At 33.0% G+C, this 20,221-nt stretch overlaps 1 protein-coding gene across 1 annotated transcript in view; it reads left to right on the forward strand.

Annotated features, from left to right (window-relative positions):
- The first annotated feature begins 1,879 nt into the window (after positions 1–1,879).
- LOC149576352 (putative copper-transporting ATPase HMA5) overlaps positions 1,880–20,221 on the forward strand; it is an 89,835-nt gene continuing 71,493 nt past the window's right edge. The window contains exons 1-2 of the mRNA XM_089816972.1: positions 1,880–2,053; positions 2,252–2,617. Coding sequence (XP_089673098.1) covers positions 2,276–2,617 — 342 coding nt within the window. The 5' untranslated portion in view covers positions 1,880–2,053; positions 2,252–2,275. The remainder of the gene's footprint in view (positions 2,054–2,251; positions 2,618–20,221) is intronic.

Genomic DNA, 20,221 nt, shown 5'->3' on the forward strand with positions numbered 1-20,221 from the left:
AAACCAATCATGTGTTAAATAAAAAATGAATCATATATATATATATATATATATATATAGAGAGAGAGAGAGAGAGAGAGAGAGAGAGAGAGATGTCAAATCATAAATGTATATGTCTCAATTAGATCAATGATAAAGTAGACATATGCATGTGTCCTAAACTAGAGAGTCGTCCAAGATGCATACGAACATAGCAACCCTCTAATCAAGAATCATGACGATCATGTGTCTATGGAGTATCAACTAAGCCCTGCAAATTAAAATATAAAAATGCATTAGACACGTATAGGTTTGTATATATACATGGGTTCTAGTTTCAAATATTTACACATGTTTAAATTTAAATGCATTGATAAAAATGCACATGTATCTACTAAATTTCAAATTAATTTAAATTTCTATTTAAAAATTACTTGAGCACTAATGGGTGTCACATCCATCATATTTGTACCCCCATGAGTAGTAGGTATCGCATCGACAACATCTCTCCTCCCACTACGATCAAAGCCCACACTAGAAGATGCATGTTCCGCTACCTGTGCCTAAAAAAATATAATTCATTTGGAAATATTAGTACATAATTATATACTTGTACATGGAAATTAGTTAATATGCAAAAGTGAAACTTAAAAGAGGTGTAACTAGGTTTGAGGAGCAAGAGGGTCATTAGTGACATGTAACTCCCTACCAGGGAACCCAAAATAAATTAACCTAAGTTTTACTAAGTTTGCCAAACTTTTTTTTTGAATAACAACAATAGATATAATATAGTAGAAGTATTAACTCACATACACAACACCATCATAAACAAATTGCAATTCTTAAGGGTCTCATAACATTGAATCACATTTAAGTTTAATTAATACTAAAATCAATGTAAAACAATTCCACATTTAAATGATAACTACAAGTACAAATTTTATTTAAATAATATGTAATTATCTCGAATGTCACTTGACAACAATGAGAGTGCACAATCATCCATTGTATAGGTCATAAGGTATGAAAGGTTGAAATAATATACATCATGAAATAGATTACATCATCTCATAAGATCTATGAAATAAAATAAAATACACTTAGAATATAACCATTCAATGGTCGAATCTCAATGGTATAAGAAAATACTCTACCACTCGACCTTGTGAAACCCAAAAAGGATCACTCACACCATGCTAAAAAGATAGTCTCAAGTCCCAAACAAGATAACAAAACATAAGTCAAAACCAACATCTAGGTTCAAGGAATTGCCTAAAAGAAAACTATCTCAAAGGGTACCAAGACACAAGTATCAACTAATCCCAGAGGCAAACAAAGACATGTAGGAAATCTACTCTGTAAGTGGGCAAGTGTCATTGCATGAGCCAACTCTAATGTTACTCGACAATCTTTTAATACTCTAGCCCCCTAGTGTCTCTATGCAATGTTAGTATCCTTTCGTACAGACAAGGCATACTAACAAGTCAACTCTAAGATTACCCTTTTCACTACTCTAATCAATCGCGGAACTGTCAAGTCCAACTCCACACGACGGAAGTACCCATGTAGAACAAAGCATCTAGGCTTTCGGATATGAATCACTTGTATTCGTTGTCTTCTAGTTTTAGCGTGGAGAAAAAGTTAAAATGGAGAAAGTTAAAAATGGTCCAATCTTAGACGTCCTTCCATTTGAAAGGAGATACTTGTAAAATTTAGGAATGACAACGAAGTCTGGGTCCTATATAATATTTGCTTTTAGCTTGTATCTTTTTTCTTGCGTGCGACGTTTAAAATGGCCTGTGTTGGTGCACCGAGCTGAACGAATTCGAACGAACGAAACTTAGCATTGGAGTGAGGATACATATTTTATATTTTACAACTACTACAAGTTAAGAGAAACGGGCAAGTAGAGCAATAAAATTACGAGAAATGGCGTAAACATCTCAATTTTGACAGGCCCAATCATAATCCTGTGAATATCCAGAGCTAAAAGTACATCTCAATTTTGAACTTTCTGATGGTTAGACAACACACGAGATTCTCAGGACCCGCCTGCACAGGATTCCTGCCATTGGTAAAGAGTAAAACCTAATCATGGAAAAATAGTAAATATTTGAAATAAAACATCTATAAATTGTATTTTTAGGACTAAAATTGTAGGAAGCTTGAAAGCTTGGCAGCCAATCGAAGCAATTCTCGTTTCAATTTTTGCAATGCGAATCTGTGGTTTGCAATTTTGAATGATTTGTTGATGATTTGGAGTTTTCTGCAGTGAGGAGGAGAAGAAAGGAGAACAATGGCTAATAGGTTTTTGGCGCTTTCTTGTTTGGGGAAGGGGAAGAAGGAAAATGGGGAGCGGGATAGCTCTAATCTGGTTTTGTCCCCTCCGCCGTATTATCCTTCGATGCCCAGGTATCCACATGAATCTTCAAGTCATGGAAATGCAGGAACATCTGCTACACCATCTGCAGCTTCTTTGGAGATGAGGAAGGCCATGTTCAGGGTCGGAGGTATGCAGTGCTCTGCATGTGCTGCTTCCATTGAGAAGGCGGTGAAGAGGCTCCCTGGTATCCAGGATGCTACTATCAGTGTCCTCCACAATAAGGCCCAAGTCGTTTACCATCCCGAATTTGTCAATGTAAGGCCTCTTTTCTTTGAAATTCATGCGGTAGATTTATATTTTGGGGGAATTTTGTTCAATAAATTTTATAATGACATAAAAAATAGAGGTTAAAATTAGGGAAATGTACGGTGGTGTATGAGATTTACTTTGCTTGGTTTGCTTCTTGAATGTTTTATATTTGGGGAGTGGATTCGGAGTGTGGTTTGATGTTTTTGAGTTTGGAGATTGAATTTGAACGCGGTGTTTGAAATTTCAAATTATGGAATAATGGGTATATTTGCTTAGATTGTATTCTTTTCATTGTTTGTTGATTTGAAATTCTTGCAACAGGGATTTGTTTCCCTTTAAACCATTGCAGGGCTTTACCTTGGCTGTACTGGCCTTGTCACAAGGCACCGACATTTGGATGCACTGTGTTGCTCCTTATTACACACTAACATGATTGTGATGTGCTTGAATATGAAGTTTTGTATCAATGCCCCAACCTGTTTGATCGTTTCTTTTTGAAGGTGATTTTGTGCGGTCTATTTGGTGCTTTTTCAATTCTTTTCAAGTTCGATTAATCGATTTGAAGGTGGAGTCTGATATCTTTGAGCTTGGGAAGTAGGGCTTTAAGGTGTTGTTTGATATTCTGTTAATTGGGGGATTCGATTTGCAGGCAGTGTGCCTAGGTTTTCTTGGGTTTGGGAATCGGGTTTGATCGCTGTTTTTTAATTTTTAATTTTCATTTAAGTTGGGGATTGAATTTTATGTTAGAATTTTAAATTTGGATTTCACATCTGAACTCACGTGTTTGCAGCTTTTGAAGTTATGGATGTATTTTGGAATTGGTTTCAAAATTGTGTTTGATTAATTTTTTTGTAATTTGGGGATTGGATTTGAAGGTGGTACTTAATTTCTTAAAGTTTGGGCAATATATTTGAATGTGGTGTCTAATTTTTACGGGATTCAATTTTATGTTTTATTGTTTTGAATTTTGAGGTTGCATCCTAAAGTTGGTGTTTGATGCCTTTGAATTTGTGGACGTGTTTTAAAAGTGATTGTTTCTTTCATTGAACATTTTCAACATGGGTTATATTTTCTGGTGTTTTTTTTTCTTCTTTTGTTCTCAAAGGTTAAATTTGCAGATATCATTTAGAAGTAGTGTTCCAGTTTTTGACTTTGGGATTGGATGTGATAATTTGTTTGAATTTGTGGGGATTGAAAGCTTTGTTCATTCATACTAGAAATACTGGTTGGTTTGTTCCCTTTCTTAGCTGTGTTAACATTCCTTGCATTGTTTTGAAGCCTTTCAGTTAGCCACCTGTTAAGTTGTCCTACTCTTGTTCTTCGGACGTTTTCTAAGTTCAAATTCAGATTGATGCTTATGGTGCTATTACATGATCATGAATAGTAGGTTGTACCCTTTTAGCAAGCTATTTTAAAGGTGATGCTCCCCATCCTTTTTTGAACATGTGTACGAAATTTGTTATCGGTGCTTAATTTTTTCTTTTGGATGAATTTGAAGGTTGGGTTTGCAGTTGTGTTTATTCTTTTGATTGTGGTGTTTGGTTTGTTTGAAATTGATGAGTGGAAATGGAGGTTGTGCTTGGTATCAAGTTATTTTTGGCTAGAATTAAAGCAGGCAGGAGGGTTAATACAACTATGGAATATTTTAGGTTTACTTCCTAAAATGTTTTCTCTGTTTTAGCATTCCCTACCTCTTTTTGAAGATTTTTAGTTATTCACCACAACCTATATTTTATATTTTTACAACATGCAATTCTGTATAATGGGTATGTAAAGACATCTATATGTGCCTTGAAATCAACTTTGTTGTTGTGAGTTTTACACTTATTTTGCATATCCTTGGAACTCCTAGTTTCTCCATTTCCTCCTTAAGTTCTACTTCTGTGACCGCATCTATGGTTTTCCTCAGCTCAATAAAAGAAGAGAGCTCTGAGTAAATCTTTAATATCTTGCATCGCAACATTTTCCATTAGCAATCCTTCTAGAATCCTTATGGTTATTACGTGCTTCATTTCATAGATCTAATATGTACATGCACACTAAAGCCCTGAGTTCTGCTTCATTTAGTTTTGTTGATTTTTCATTAAGATTCGTTGTCCTATACATTTGTTAATGGTTTTCTCTAATCATTTCTTTTGTGAACTATCTAGAATTTTATTCTAGAAATATTATGTTGGTGTCAATTTTGAGGAGGATCTTTCAGGAGTTGAACTGAATGGAAACCTGTTTAAAAGGTCAAAATTAAATTTGGCACCTTTATTCCTCAAAATTTTGAAACTTCATTCTAGTCAATTTTTCCTATTAGTTAAATCATCTAATTTTCATCAAAATATAACTGAAGTAATTGTTAGAAATGGCTAGGTGCCACTTGTAGTAGCGATACAACATTAGGACCGAGATTCCTCAGCCAAGCATTATTTGACCCCATTCCAATGACATGGGTCCCTAGATCAAAGAGTAGCTTCACATTACTACTCATAATCCTTAGCCTAATCTCATTGGCATTACTTGTCTCATTCCAATGATATGAATCTACTACTTATGACCCAAGACCAAAGGATAGCTTCACATTACTAGCTCACATTCCTGAGCCTAATATCTTAGGCATGGTACCTTTGTACACTCTAGTCAGTATTATTCCTCAATTTCAAATGCACATAGGGGCTCTATTCATCGTTAACTTCTATGTGTAAGGGGCATGGTGCTTTATTTTCATCCTCCTACAACTTTTTTTCTAACTGTTGCTATGTCAAGGGACATTAATATAATTTTCTTTTCTTGCTATACACAAGGTCTAGTTTGATTGTTTTCTTTTGAGATTTTATCCTGAAGTTCATTTGGTAATGCTAAACTATATTGATCTTTAAGCTTCCTTTGGAACTTGATGATTTCTTTTTAGAGGGTGATTTCTATTTCCTTGTTCTACTCGTAGTTTCCATTGTCTTCTTTCTCATAGGACACAACAATATCGTAGGCATAATCTTCTTGGTTAATTGGAATGTGCCTTATGATCCACGCCACAGAGGATCCAATTTAAGTCCTTTGTATGATGATAACTTATAAAGTGGCTATAAACCCCATATGTAATTCCTTCAAAGAGTAGCACAAGAAATTTATTAAGTTTTTCCATAATCTGTACAATATTTATTAATTATTGTGCATTATAGTCTTTTGCAATTATTATCTCATTGCATTGAGAACGTGGATTATCTAATGAGGGTATTGAAATCTGTGGATGAGAAATGACTGAGTGCTTCATGAGAACACACACATGAAGACTACAACTTGAGTACTTGCCATTGTCTAAGGACACATGTTGTTGATTAGCTATGTTGTGGCAAATGATGGGGAAAGAAATTCAAACTAGTTTCCTAATGAGGTCAAGTGATTTATTGAAGTGTAGGTGGAAAAACATTTTGTGCTGATTTGCACAAGGAGTTTTGGGTCAAGCTTCTAGAGAAAATCACTGATGAATTCTATGCATGGCTTTGACATTGATGTTTTGAGGAATAGTGCCAAATCAATTGGATGTTTGAATTGATCTCTCTATTGAAGCATAATTTCTTAAGGACTTGTTTTTGAAAGGTGTAGATGACTCACACTTTTTAGTTCATTATGATGATGTATGTCGATGGAGGAAGTGCTAAGATTTTGTCAACTATTAGATGTATATGTTTCAAAATAATCTCGCTTTCAATAAAGATGCTTCTTATAGAAAAGTATGTGAAAGCTTTCCCAAAGGAACAATCTTTCATTGTGCTTATGGCGAGTGGATGAGGGCATAGTTGGTTCATAATATATTATAGAAGTGAAGGTGGAGAGTAGCAACAATAGTAGAGAGTGCAAGGAGCACAAAGAGATATGAAACACAATGTAAAGTTGCAATTGTTGAATCTAAGATGAAGGTACCTATATATCAATACATCATCTGCAAATAAGGCAACACATAAATGGAAGTGTTGTTAATGAAAAATCTAAGTTTATTGATGGAGGAGCCGGTTGGTGATATTTGAACATAGATTAATGATTTGTAGATTAGTAGTCTATTTATGGAGGAGGATATGCATTTTGATGAGGATAAACCAATTTGCAAGCCAAGTTCACCACCTTGCATGTATCATAGCACAAGTAGTTTTTCATTCAATGTGAACGAGGAAACACATGTATGGAATGCACATTGAAATGAGAGGCTCCAAGAGGAAAAGGAAATAGGTAGCCGAGTTGCATTATAGGAGGTAACTCAATAGATGGATGATATTATGAACATATATAGTAAATTCTTTAGTGAGCTATTGTCAAATGTGTGCTAAAACATTGATGATTTCAATAAGAAGGAACATTTTGATGGTGGATTAAGAATGCACTTTTAGAAGGAGTTATTGAAGCATACATTATTGACTTAGAAAGATCTTATAGAGGCAATGATTTGGTTGGATTTTTTAGAGAGCTAGAGTCATATGGTTGTAGTGCACCTCAAGTAGAAGATTGAACAAATGGCTACTTGCATGTAGCAACTAGTAAGCCGATTTCAAAGAAAATTGGTTCACAAGGTGATCAATTGAGCACCAAATAATAATTGTTGTTTTCTAATAAGAGCCATTGCCAAAAGTTGATCTTCATGCCCTCTTCTTTGTGCATCCTAGTGTTATATATCAACATGGAACCCCTTCTTTAGTATACTTTTACAAAAGTTGCAAGGGATGGCTACCAATTTTTGGTGAAGCATGTGAGAGGGCGACGCACAACACCAATTTGTGTTAAGCATTGTAGGGTTAAAGAGGTAAAGCCAATAATTACTAATAGCTATTGGTGCCCATTTGTAGCTCACATAGAAAAAAATAATTATAGTAGGGCCAAGGCTTTGGTTTTTATAGAAGTATAGAGGGCAAGGTAAAAGACAATGTTGCATGAGCGTCCATTATATAGTTGTGGAAAGCAAGGATATACTTAATGGGAATTTCCTTATTGCAACTGTTGTGATTGTGACCATATCTATTGCTCTAATTGATGGAATCGTAAAAGAGTATTAGCAAATGATTTGAAAGGGTTTCATTGCTACACCAATAAAGTGACATGTTTGGGTCACAAATTAGAGTAGGACGCAACAAAAAGAGAAGAAAATGGAGTTGTACTTTAGTGTTTGCACTATGTTGCCACAAGAACAACCATAAGATGTCATAGAAAGTGCTAGCTCTACCAAATGCCACCCAAATGTTTTGGACAATATAACATGAATTAATTAAAAAATGAGTCGCTAAGTATAATGAAGTGAGGATGAGGGTTATGCAACTTTGAATCTTTCTTATTTTTAAATTGAAGATGTTTGAAAAGTCGGTGTTATGAGTATGATTTTGAGTTCTTCAATAGGACTACACCCAAAGAGGGTGAGATACACAAAGTGACACATGTAAGAGAACTTGAGTATGATATGTAGCTCTCTTTTCCTATTAATTTGAAATTTTACATGATGCATTTGTATGCATTGATGTTGCAATAAAGGTACTCATGGAAGACATGTGGTAAGCTCTGCATTAGCTTATGATGAGCTTGTCACCTCATGTCTTATATATGACCATTAATACAATGAAGTATAGCTCTCTTTTCCTATTAATTTGAAATTTTACATGATGCATTTGTATGCATTGATGTTGCAATAAAGGTACTCATGGAAGACACATGGTAAGCTCTGCATTAGCTTATGATGAGCTTGTCACCTCATGTCTTATATATGACCATTAATACAATGAAGTAAACTTTGGGCTTTATTAAGGACACAAAGATCAATATTAAATGAGCCTACTCCATTATTGACTTTGAAGTGATTGAGACTGCATGTCATTTTCAATTTTAGGCCAAAGCCAAGATGAGATTCTAGTAATGTATGATTTATAATTTTTTGCTTGATCCATATACATTGAGAAGAAAGGCGTGAGGGATATTTATAAAATAATTATGGAGGCGTAGAACCCAAGTCAAGAAAGTTATAAATTTGGAGGCCTAGACAAAGTGTTGGCTTGTAGGCTATGCGATAGGTGATAAGATCCACACATAATCACGGAAAGAATAAAATGTATAGGGTTTATGTCACACAATATAAGACTTTTTTATGTGCTAAGTTGTTGTAGTATCCAATATATGTAATAGTACACAATACTCCTTATAGGATAAACCAATCTACGCTATATCTCATATATCCCAAATACAATATCATGCTCGCTTACGACCCAATGTTAATATAACCGACGGATGCCATGACCTCAAATGAATGTCTACTCATCCCCTAATATAATTAACTCCACAAACTATCTATATGAAAAAATATAACTACAAAAAAAAGATGTCTCACAAGATCACATCTACATCTAGTTAAATATTTTCTAATATAATATCTTTAGAAACATAACAATAGACTTCACTAATTTTAATTATGTTAACAGGCATTCCATAATGACAACAAGGAGTTTCATTCATGACCATATGAAAAATCTTAAGTTTTTATCAATAATTTTGATTGGGTCCTAGAAGCCCATTCCTATATATGCCTTGAAGCGTTATAACCAAATACAAGTGTTGTTGTCAAACTAGTTTCAAAAACATTTGTCACTATCCTTTTTGGATGTGGCAAATCAACAGTTTTACAAGAGGGATTTTGATATCCACAACTAAATAAGAAAGGGGGGATTTTAGTTAGAATTTTTTGTGGCTAATGACCTTGTAGGCATGTATGCAAAATGTGGGTTCATAGACAAGGCCTTTACTATGATTGATAAGATGGTTTAGTGAACTAGTGTCTTATATTTTAACTTATTTCCCTTAATTCTTCATTGTAACATTTGGCACAATGTTTGGTTTTGCCTAGGGCTTAATCCTCAAGTGTAACTTTTTTCTAAACATTAGATTGACATTAAATCATAACATCTGTTCAATTCTATATATTGTTCCCTTTGGTTGCATTTGTTCATTTTGCATGGGATTTGTTTCTATGAAATGTTTAAAATATCTATGTTGTTTTCACTTAGTCTTCATTATTTTATCTACATATTGCCAGTATTTTGCTTTTCTTAACTCATATTTGCTTTGTTTTACTTAGCATTTGTTTCCCACCATCTCAAGTTATAAAAAAATTAGTGATATTTCTCGTCATTTTCTACATAGATTGAATTAAAAATAAGTCTGTTAGTAATTTCATATCCTTAGGTACATAATAGACTTCACTAATCTAGTTATGCTAAGTGACATTCTATGGTGATAACAAAGATTAATAAGTCATGACCATGTATATAAAAACCTTTAATATTTTGCTAATTTCCCACTCTATTTTAAATCAAAATAAATTAACCTATTTGACTTTTACTTCAATTTTATTTATTCTATACAAATATTATTTTTTAACAAAGACATATATAAAAGAAATATAAACACTACTTGTTTTATCACTTATTCAAATCTTAACATTTATTAAAATAAAATGAAAATAATTTTTATAATTATAATTATTAATTTAGACAACCTAATTAAAAAAATAGCAAATAAAACTACCACACTATTCTAAATAAAAAAAGAAAACAAAAGAACTTAGTTGCAGTCACTTTTACAAATAAAATTACATATCATTATGCCAATTTATCCCTTTGAGTCAATCCTCCTTTGAATTTTAGTTTCATCTTTAATATTTTAAATGTTAAATTATTATTTTTAAATTGTTTATATTATTTATGTTTAAATTTAATATTGTTATTTTGAAGACATTTATTATGGAATGAACAATCTATTTATTGAATCAATAATAGAGAATTAAGAAGGATCAAAAACTAGGATTAATCTCCTTCAATTTAAAGGAATTTAAAAAAAAAAAATTATTATCTATTTTTTATAAGAATATTTTAAAATTATTATCTTTATATTTTTTCAAAAGCAATTTTATTTTAATTCTTCTTTTATGAAAATTAGTTTTTCATTAAATATATAATTTTATTTTAATTTTTTATGTTATTTTTTAAATTTGAATTTTCTTCTTTTAAGAGTTATTTTTCATAAAGTTAAAAGTGATTTTCTTGTTATAAATTTATAAATAATTAAAAATAAAAACTAGTTTAATTTATAATTATTTGTCTTATTATGATATTATTTACTCTCTCTAGAGAGAGGTGTCTTAGTCAAATATATATTAATAAAAAACTTATATCAAATAGCTATAAATTTAGGCTCTAGGTCATTATCCAATACTTGACAAAACACTACCACTATCTACTCATATCCCACCACCACATGCCAAATACTCCTAATTATATATTGACAAATCTGGGCCTAATTCATGCATGAAATGCCTCTTGAAGTTGACCACATGATAGAAGTACAATGTTTGTTTACAAAGTAATAACCCACATCCTCACTAAACTATTAACTATTTATGCATGTGATAGTTGCAAAAACCTTGCATAACAACTATATATCTATATTAACTTATCTATATCCATCTAGCTTGATGGGCCACCAAGACTCGTTAGTGACTTACTCTCCTCGCTCTCTTTTCAACTGAGAAAACTATGATCCATGAAATAACAATCCCCGTGTTGGGGTTGATGTCCAACTAGTGTAGAAGATGTACTTGCAAATTCTTTCACCAACTTATCAAATGCTCCAACCATTATTATGAAAAGATATTGAGATAACACGAGTCCTTCCCTCAATTCTTTGGAGGCTTCAAAGCAACCCTCTAGTGAACTTTTAGCTGAGATTGAGAATCTAAGTCTGAAATACAATTATATGTCTAAATAATATATTGTGTGTTGAATCCAAAGGCTTCTAGGCATTTGCAAAAGAATATCCAATCTACTTTGTCATAGGCCTTTTTGATATCTAGTTTTTTGGTCATACTTCGCATCTTGTTGTTTTGTATCGAGTGAACTATTTCATGAGCTATGATGATGCCATCTAATATGGATATGTTTGGAACACAACCAGTCTGTTCTTTTGAGATTATTGTTTGTAAGATTTTCTTTAGTTTGTTAGCCATGAATTTGGCTAATAACTTATGTAAGGTGTTGCATAAGGAGATTGGTTTGAAGCCATCTTAGCAGTTAGTATTCTTTATCTTTGGGATCAAAGTTATAAAACTACTATTCATCTCTCTAAGAAATCTTTGAGAGTGACTTGTAGCTTCCAATGCCTCTATCACATCTCAATCACCTCCCCCAATTATTTGCCAACACTTTTGAGAGAAATATGTTGGGAAACCATAAATATCAAGGCCTTATCTAGATGGATATGAGAGAGCACAAACTGCTTAGTGAACTTCTCACTAAGCATATGATTTTGTTCATCTTTTGCTTTTGTTGAATATTCCTCAACAACTATTCCTCATTTCTTAGAATTCTTCCTTCATAGTTGTTTAAAATGTGATTTGAAGGAGATTCGGGAACCCCTAGAACAAGGATGGACAAATGTTAATTTTGATGGAGTGTCAAAAGAAAATCTAGATCCATCTAGAGCTAGATTCATGGCTAGAGTCTAGAATAGGAATCTATTAATGATTGTGCTAAATGCCTTTGTGATGAGATGAATAATGAGGCCAAAGTTTAGGCTGCTCTCAATGTAGTGTTGATCATTAAAAAACTAAATGTTTTTCAAGTACATCTAGAAGGGGATTTTTTTATAATTGTTAATACTATAATTAAAGTGAAAATTGGAGTATGGTATTTGAATATGTATATAAAAATAATAATTTCTATAATTGACACATTTGACAATTTTAAAATATCCCATGTAAAATGAGGAGGGAATGGTGTGGTAGATATGTTGTCTAAGGTGGGATTAACATTAAATAATTTGGAGAGTAATCGGTTATAGGAGGATTGTTGTAATGCCCCGCCCAGAGATCCTTGGAACAAGGATAGATAAAAGCCAAACAACTTTTTTTTTTTACAAGTATGGATTCACACAACAACCAACATACAAAGATCACAATGAAAGACTAACCAAACAATCAACACCAAAGATCTCCAAGCATCACCACTGACCAAAATATAAACAAGAAAACATAAGAGACCAACCATGGTCTCACACATGACGAGGGCACAAAGGAAGCACAACTTAACAACTGAACACCATGCTCAAAGATAGTTGTTGACTCCTAAAAATTGGCTAAGTCTGAAATCCTAAAGCCCTAAAATTTGGCTAACTTTGAATTTCTGAAGCCCTAAAATTTCCTAGAATATTTATCTTAGCTCGCAGAGGTCTAGAACCTATCTCAAAAGACTCGTCGCATATATTAGAATATATCTTAAGTATAAACTTAAACGATATATTTTAAACCCCCCAAGAAATCTATTTTGAATTAAGAAGGTGTAAACCATAATAGGGTGTCCAAAACCAACTTCCAAAATTTCCCTAGCCAAGCCTAGATACCCCCTGTTTTTCGCATGAGGACAATAGACTGACATATTCTCGCATGAGGATGTGCAACAAGCCACGCGAGAAATTGCCCTTCGCACGAGGAAGTGCACCAAACGACGTGAGGAATTGCTTGGCCTAGCAACCAAGGCATCCCAAAACTGGTGTGGGCTTTTGCTCGAGAAAGTGCCAAAGGCCACGCGAGAAAGCCCAACACACCATGTGAGATCTTGCATTCTCGCACGAGAAAGTTCAATTTCGCACGAGAATCCAATGCAACACACTAGAAAACAAAAAGGTAAAAAGCTAAGAAATAAAGTTCCTCCACATCGAGGAGTATCGAATCCACATCTCGAGGCAAGGACACTCGAACAATAACTGAAAGACGAAAAGTTGAAATCTAAATCTAAACATGTAAACATAGCAGTGAAGGGAAAGTATAGAAGGTAACATCGCAGTGTACTAAAACAACTTTGCAATAAATTGAAACAACATCGCAATGTATATAACAACCAAACTAAGTACGTGGTTCCTCCCAACTGTAATAGCATCATAAGACCATCGTGGGTCCTAGCCATCCCCCGTGCATAACATCCCAAACCACCGACCAAGTCGTTAGAGCTATTATATGAGGATGTCACTACTAAAATGTGCTACAACATAAGAATAAAGAAATCTAAGATGCTAGAAGTAAAGCATAAGATAATCCTACAAATTAAACTCATCATCTAACATATGCTAAACATCATAATAAGGAAATGCGTCAATACTAACATCATCTAAACATGATATACAAACATTCCAATGAAAGCATAAATCACAAGAAAGTATACTCCAAAACCCGAAGTACCAAGTGAAGACATCCAACAATGGTCACACTAGAATAGTAGACTATCTCTATACACCGATCCCTAGCAGTGGTGAAGGTAGCTATGCCTCCCAACCACGTGGAACCCATAGGTCCACTCTCGCCATGCTGATGGAGATAATGATTCAACCACAAACACACACAAAGCAAATGTCTATGACTAACACTCATGCTAGACAGTATGATGACTGGAACAAAAAACGTAGACCATGCATAAACTACAAGTCTTAGTTAAACAGTCAATGGGCTACTAAGTAGGGGTTGACATCATGGAGAGTCGCTTGGTATCGACACGCCCAAGCTCAGATATGTGCGGACTCAACTTCCCAACAGAAGGCTCTCACATTGAAGCATTTTTTTATTATCTTAAGTTTTATTACCACCCAATGTTTTATTTAGTTATCACTTACTTAAAACTTCCTCTGCAACCCTATGGTGCCATAAACACCAAGTTGTGAGATAGAAGCCCCCTTCATATGCTACCCTACCCTACCCATGCTCATCCAACGACGAGTGCCCGTAGGCATGCATATTCCCAACCCAACTCAAATGATCACAACTCCTAGAAGTACCATGGGAGATCAAGCCTTGCAAGTCACCCGACAATTGTATGTGCACGTACTCATGTGTGGCGCACCACCATCACAAAGATCATAACACAAGAATTGGATGGGAACATAATGCAGAAAATAACTGAACCGAAAACAAACTCGGGAGGATGGATGTGACACACATCCAAATGCAACATAAAAGTGCAACAAAGGTTCAACTGATATCCAAACAGATGCTCCAGGTCCACCACCAAACCCATGCCAAGAAAACTTGAGAAAATAGGGCAACATGCAAAATGAGGTCAAAACCCCAAAAATTGAAAAACTTTGAAATTAAAACCCATTTGGCCTTTGGGCACAAAAACTTTGAAAATCCAATAAAATTTGGATTCAGACATTGTATGCAAAAACAACTAGCATAACGACGTGAAATCCCAAACCCCCATCCCGAAAATAGGGAAAAATGTTCATACCCGGCCAACCAGGCAGGACCAACAAACAAAATCGAAGGGGAACACTAGTTCTCAACCTCCTAACAAATTGCTACTAGCAACAGAAGTTGAAATGAAGCAGAAACAAGAAAACAGGAAAGCCCTACTTGACAACAAAAGGGGTTGAAACTGAAAACAACACAATAAAATAAATTGCCCATTGAAACTACCGGAAATCACGACAAAGCAAGGTCTACCCAAGCCGGATCCAATGAGACTGACCTCGCGAAGATCCCACACTCACAGCTCTCACAACGAACAAAAACGCAATCCTCTAGAAGAGGATTCTCAAAAAGCTCTTTTGTATTTTGCAAAAGTGAGAAGCGAGAAAACAAATCCCTTTTTCAATACTTATTCACTTTTCAAGTGAATAATTGATTAGGGCAAATAGCCAGTTAGACTAGCGAAACTTTGAATTGATCAAAATGAAAATAGGTTATCTCTCGTAATAGGAGTTCACCTAAGGCAAAGCTACCAGAAATTAAATTCAATAAAATTTGAAGCCCGAAAACCCAAAATCACAAAAAATTACTTAACAACTTATGCGAAAATGCAAACCTCTAAATGCACAGACACACTTACTAGTCTAATCACATAATGCAAATGAGTTCGGATCAATAATCACTGAAAGGTTTAATTTAAACAATTAAATAAGGATACGTCGACCATATAGAGACAACATTGGTAAAATATAAATAGTTGAATCGCTAATTACATGTGCCACTACATATGGAGTGTCAACATCATGAATATATGTAATGACACAACTTTATGCATAGGAACCATTTGATGAGGAGAAAGGAAAATATCTTTATTTTCTTACAAACAAAACTAGAGTCCATGATTGTAGTAAGAATGAAGTTTCATCATTTTATACTTACATTGTGTGCTATGGTTTATTGATGACTTTAGTAGAAAGTGAACTTAGTTAAATGAACATGGAAGAGAAGTAAATCAAAATTAAAAAGTCACCCGATTTCACAAGCCTTATTTTTATGGAACATGTATTGCAACTTAACTTTAAATAGATCGCTTAGAGCTCATAACACATTTTTGTGCACCACTATAATTAATAACTCTCATAAATGAGGCAAATATTGATACTTTATAATTTAGAGCTTAAACCTAAGAACAAGAAGCCAAATATTTATATTAATTATTGAGTTGACATAATAGAAAAAGTTTGGAAATTCAGTCGTATCTAATTTGCAACCTGGGGTTGGTTAGGTATGAAAAATACAACATTCTTTTTTTTGCTAAAAACATTTTTACTAATGTCCAACATACATGAGTAATACAAGAGTTTTTGCCTAGTTTGTTGGTAAAAATACTATTCAAAGAACTCACATGAAATGGAAGATGCAAAACAAACATGTCAAAGGATTATTTTGTTAATGAACAAAACTGCACACAATACTTATGATCTTTTAAATAGTCATAGTTTAGATTGCATAGGCTTATAAACACAACTTTATGCATAGGAACCATTTGATGAGGAGAAAGGAAAATATCTTTATTTTCTTGCAAACAGAACTAGAATCCATGATTGAAATAAGAATGAAGTTTCATCATTTTATACTTACCTTGTGTGCTCATATTTTATTGATGGCTTTAGTAGAAAGTGAGCTTAGTTAAACGAACATGGAAGAGAAATAAATCAAAATTAAGAAGTCACCCAATTTCACAAGCCTTATTTTTATGGAACATGTATTGCAACTTATCTTGAAAGAGATCGCTTTGAGCTCATATCATACTTTTTACCACCACTATAATCAATAACTCTCATAAATAAGGTTAATATTGATAGATTATAATTTATATCTTAAATCTAAGAACAAGAAGCCAAATATTTATATTAAAAATGCAACATTCTTTTTTTGGCTAAAAACATTTTTACTAATCTCCAACATACATGAGTAATACAAGAATTTTTACCTAGTTTGTTGGTAAAAATCCTATTCAAATGGAATATGCAAAACAAACATGTTAAAGGATTATTTTTATTTTTACCATCCCAAGTTCCTAACTTAAAACATCAAAATTTATCACTCGCAAGCTTCAAGATCAAAACAAATTTACTAATAAGAATAATAAGCACCATGTGTTATAAAGTTCTCTTATAGAGATTATGCATAAAAGTTTTTTTTTTTTCTTGATCAAAGTGGCATTCCACCATATTATTTAATTATTTAATAATTATAAGCAAGTTGGTTCAAGAGTTCAATGAGGAAAGAACAAGTAAGAAAATCTGCAATCCTTGTTCCAATATTTAAAGGTTACATACAAACACACACACAAAAGAGAAAAAATCATGTCTAATTTTTAAATTAGGAGATATTTATTATTTCTTGTTAAAGACTAGTCTTTTGTTTTCACAAATTAGATGTTTGTACAATTTTAAGAGGTATTTCATGCTTTTTTCCCTTTTTTTTGAAGCCAAGATTAATTATGCTTTGTGATTAATTATTGTTATTATTTATTAAGCTTTATCTTAATGATCACAATTTAATAATATAATTTGATGCATGACTAAGTTAAACAAATTTTTATATTTTGTATCTAAAATCTCTTTATTTTTTATCTCTTTATAATATGCACATTTAAAAAAATATTTTTTATTTTTTTTATTGGATATACATATTGTGATCTTAGATCATTTATTCAATCACTATTTTTATTAGCTAATCTATAAAATTTTAGTCATTAGGTTTTTTTTAAAAAATTGGTAAACGACCGAAGCCTTTGATTATATTAATTTAATAAAATAAAAATACAACAGAGTATCTCCATTCAAACGAGCATTGGTAGGAAATAATAGAGAAGAAAACATCCAGTCTTGCTCAGGACCATAGTCCTTTATTATTACATTATTAAAAGGGGCATACCCCAGTTACCAATTGCTAATTTTTGTTGTTGAGTATAATATAAATGATTGATTCCTTCTGTGAATTATACAAGCTCCAATGATCTTTATAATGATCATTTGAACTCTTCAATGTCTGAGATGAGAGTGACCACTTTGAACAGATCTATATATACTTTATAGTATTTTTTGCAATCCTGGATGGAGTGATAACACCTAGCTAACTTGTTGATCAATAATGCAACTCAAAATGAATGTTAGTACTATTAATTAAAAACATCGATTTAGATATCCTTGAATTCTTGGCTGGAGATACCTATGTTTCTTTTCTTTAACATTATGTCAAAGATTACTGATCAGTAGCAATTTTAAGAATGCTCTTACTTAAATTCTAACATAATATCCACCCATATTACAAACTTGATCCTAACAGTGTTGATCAGTTTAAGATTTTGTCAGTTAATCTGAATCCCTATTAAAAACATTTTTTATTTAAAAGTCTTATACTTAGATCTAAGGTTGTGGCTTCAATCTAATGAGCAATGGTTTCCTAACGGCAAATAGAATCCTACCCTTACATGTCAATTTAATGCCATATCAATTAGCATATTATGAATTTGTATACTTAAGAATTAAGTTTTTAGTTTCCTATACTATAAGAAACAAACTCAGCATGGATAGGACAATATACATTGTAAATACCTAGTCGATATAAATAGAAAGCTAAAACTCATATGAAGGATCCAGAAGCAACTAGATTGTTTGCTATCATTGCCTAATGTCAGCTAGACGACACCGAATAAATCTGTAATAAGATTTAGCTTGGTGTCACATAATGATGATAAGAGCATGGGAGACATAAAGCCTTGAATGTATTAATAAACCTATGCCTCCGAGCAATAAATTAGGAATACAGATTAATAGATATGATTTACTAATTCCTAATTCATACATAAAGTTCCTTTTCTAGATGTTCGAGTTATTATCTAACCATTTTAATTTTTTTTAAACCTTTCTTTTTTGATTAATTATTTTTAGATTGCTTTTGATTCTTTCAAATTCTTGATTAGTAGCTATAAATTTTCTCCCACTATCCCTATGATAACTATGTGGGTCAAATGTTCCAACGACTATAAGTCACATTCAACTAAATATATAGATTTTATGTAGGTATATTCTTGGGCCAACCTTTGCACCCTTGTAGAAATATATATCTAAAGATAATGTAGACGCATCGTTAATCTCTAACGACTCCTCCAAATCTAATTTCACTAATAGAGTGGTTTTCCCTAATCCTTTTATATTAGTATGGCTATTCGGTTCCTGTTTACATTGTTATTCCTTATATATTAAAATATTTTCACTGTCAACACCCTTATTTGCTAGCTGATTTGCTATTTTGTTACCTTCCCGAAAGATATGAAGAATCTGTATATCTTCAAAGTGGTCCAGAATATTTAGTACTTCTTCTAGTTTAGAGTTTAAAACCCAATTAGGCGTCTTCCTTTTCCTAATGGCATTTAGTACAATCTATGAATCTCCTTCAATAATAAGTTTTAATACACCTAGATTTAGGCAAATTTGGAGACCTTGCAGAACTTCTAGTTCAACAAGGTTGCTAGTGGTTGATCTTATGGATTTAGCCCTTTTGGTGATCCACCTACCAGAATCATTATTAATTATACATCCTATTCTAGTAGTACTAGGATTACCTTTTGATGCTCCATCAAAATTTAATTTGGTCCACCCAGTCGACGGTGGGATCCATCTACATTTGTCCCTAGCCTCTTTATTCTTCTTTTTATAAATAAGTGGAGGATTAATTAAGTTTTTCCAATTCTTTTTTATTAATCCATCCCATAATGAAAATGATCCTTCCTCTTTCTGAGTTTTCCTCAGGTGAGCATTTAAAGTTTCAACTATACATGCCTCAATTTTTTTAATAATCTCATCTTCTGTCATGTCCTTATCACGAAATATTCTTTTGTTCCTTTCTTTCCATATTTCCCACATAAGGATAGATGGACACATATTCCATAACTTGATATATATACAATTATTATTATTTGTTGGCCAACCCTTAAGAAAATCATCTAGGGATCCTGGCATGGGGGGGTCCAACCCACCATCTGTTTGAGCCAATCCCAACAATACTGAGTATATGGACATCTATATAAGATATGATCAGTATTTTCACTGACATGCTTACATAGCATACATCTTGATGGTCCCTTAATACTCATCTTACTGAGTCTATCAACAGTTAGGATCCTATTCTTATATGACATTCACAAAAAAAATCCTGCCTTTAGCAGACAAGACGAATCCCAACATAGTTTAAGTGGGATGTTCACTTCTTCCCATATTTGGGAATGTGTGATAACTCTATATCCATTTTTAACACTATACCTATCATCTTTTGATGTTGCTCAAATGAGTTTGTCA

Source organism: Cupressus sempervirens, chromosome 1, assembly GCF_028749045.1.
Source record: "Cupressus sempervirens isolate cs-2001-9-10 chromosome 1, ASM2874904v1, whole genome shotgun sequence".
Classification (NCBI taxonomy): Eukaryota; Viridiplantae; Streptophyta; class Pinopsida; order Cupressales; family Cupressaceae; genus Cupressus; species Cupressus sempervirens.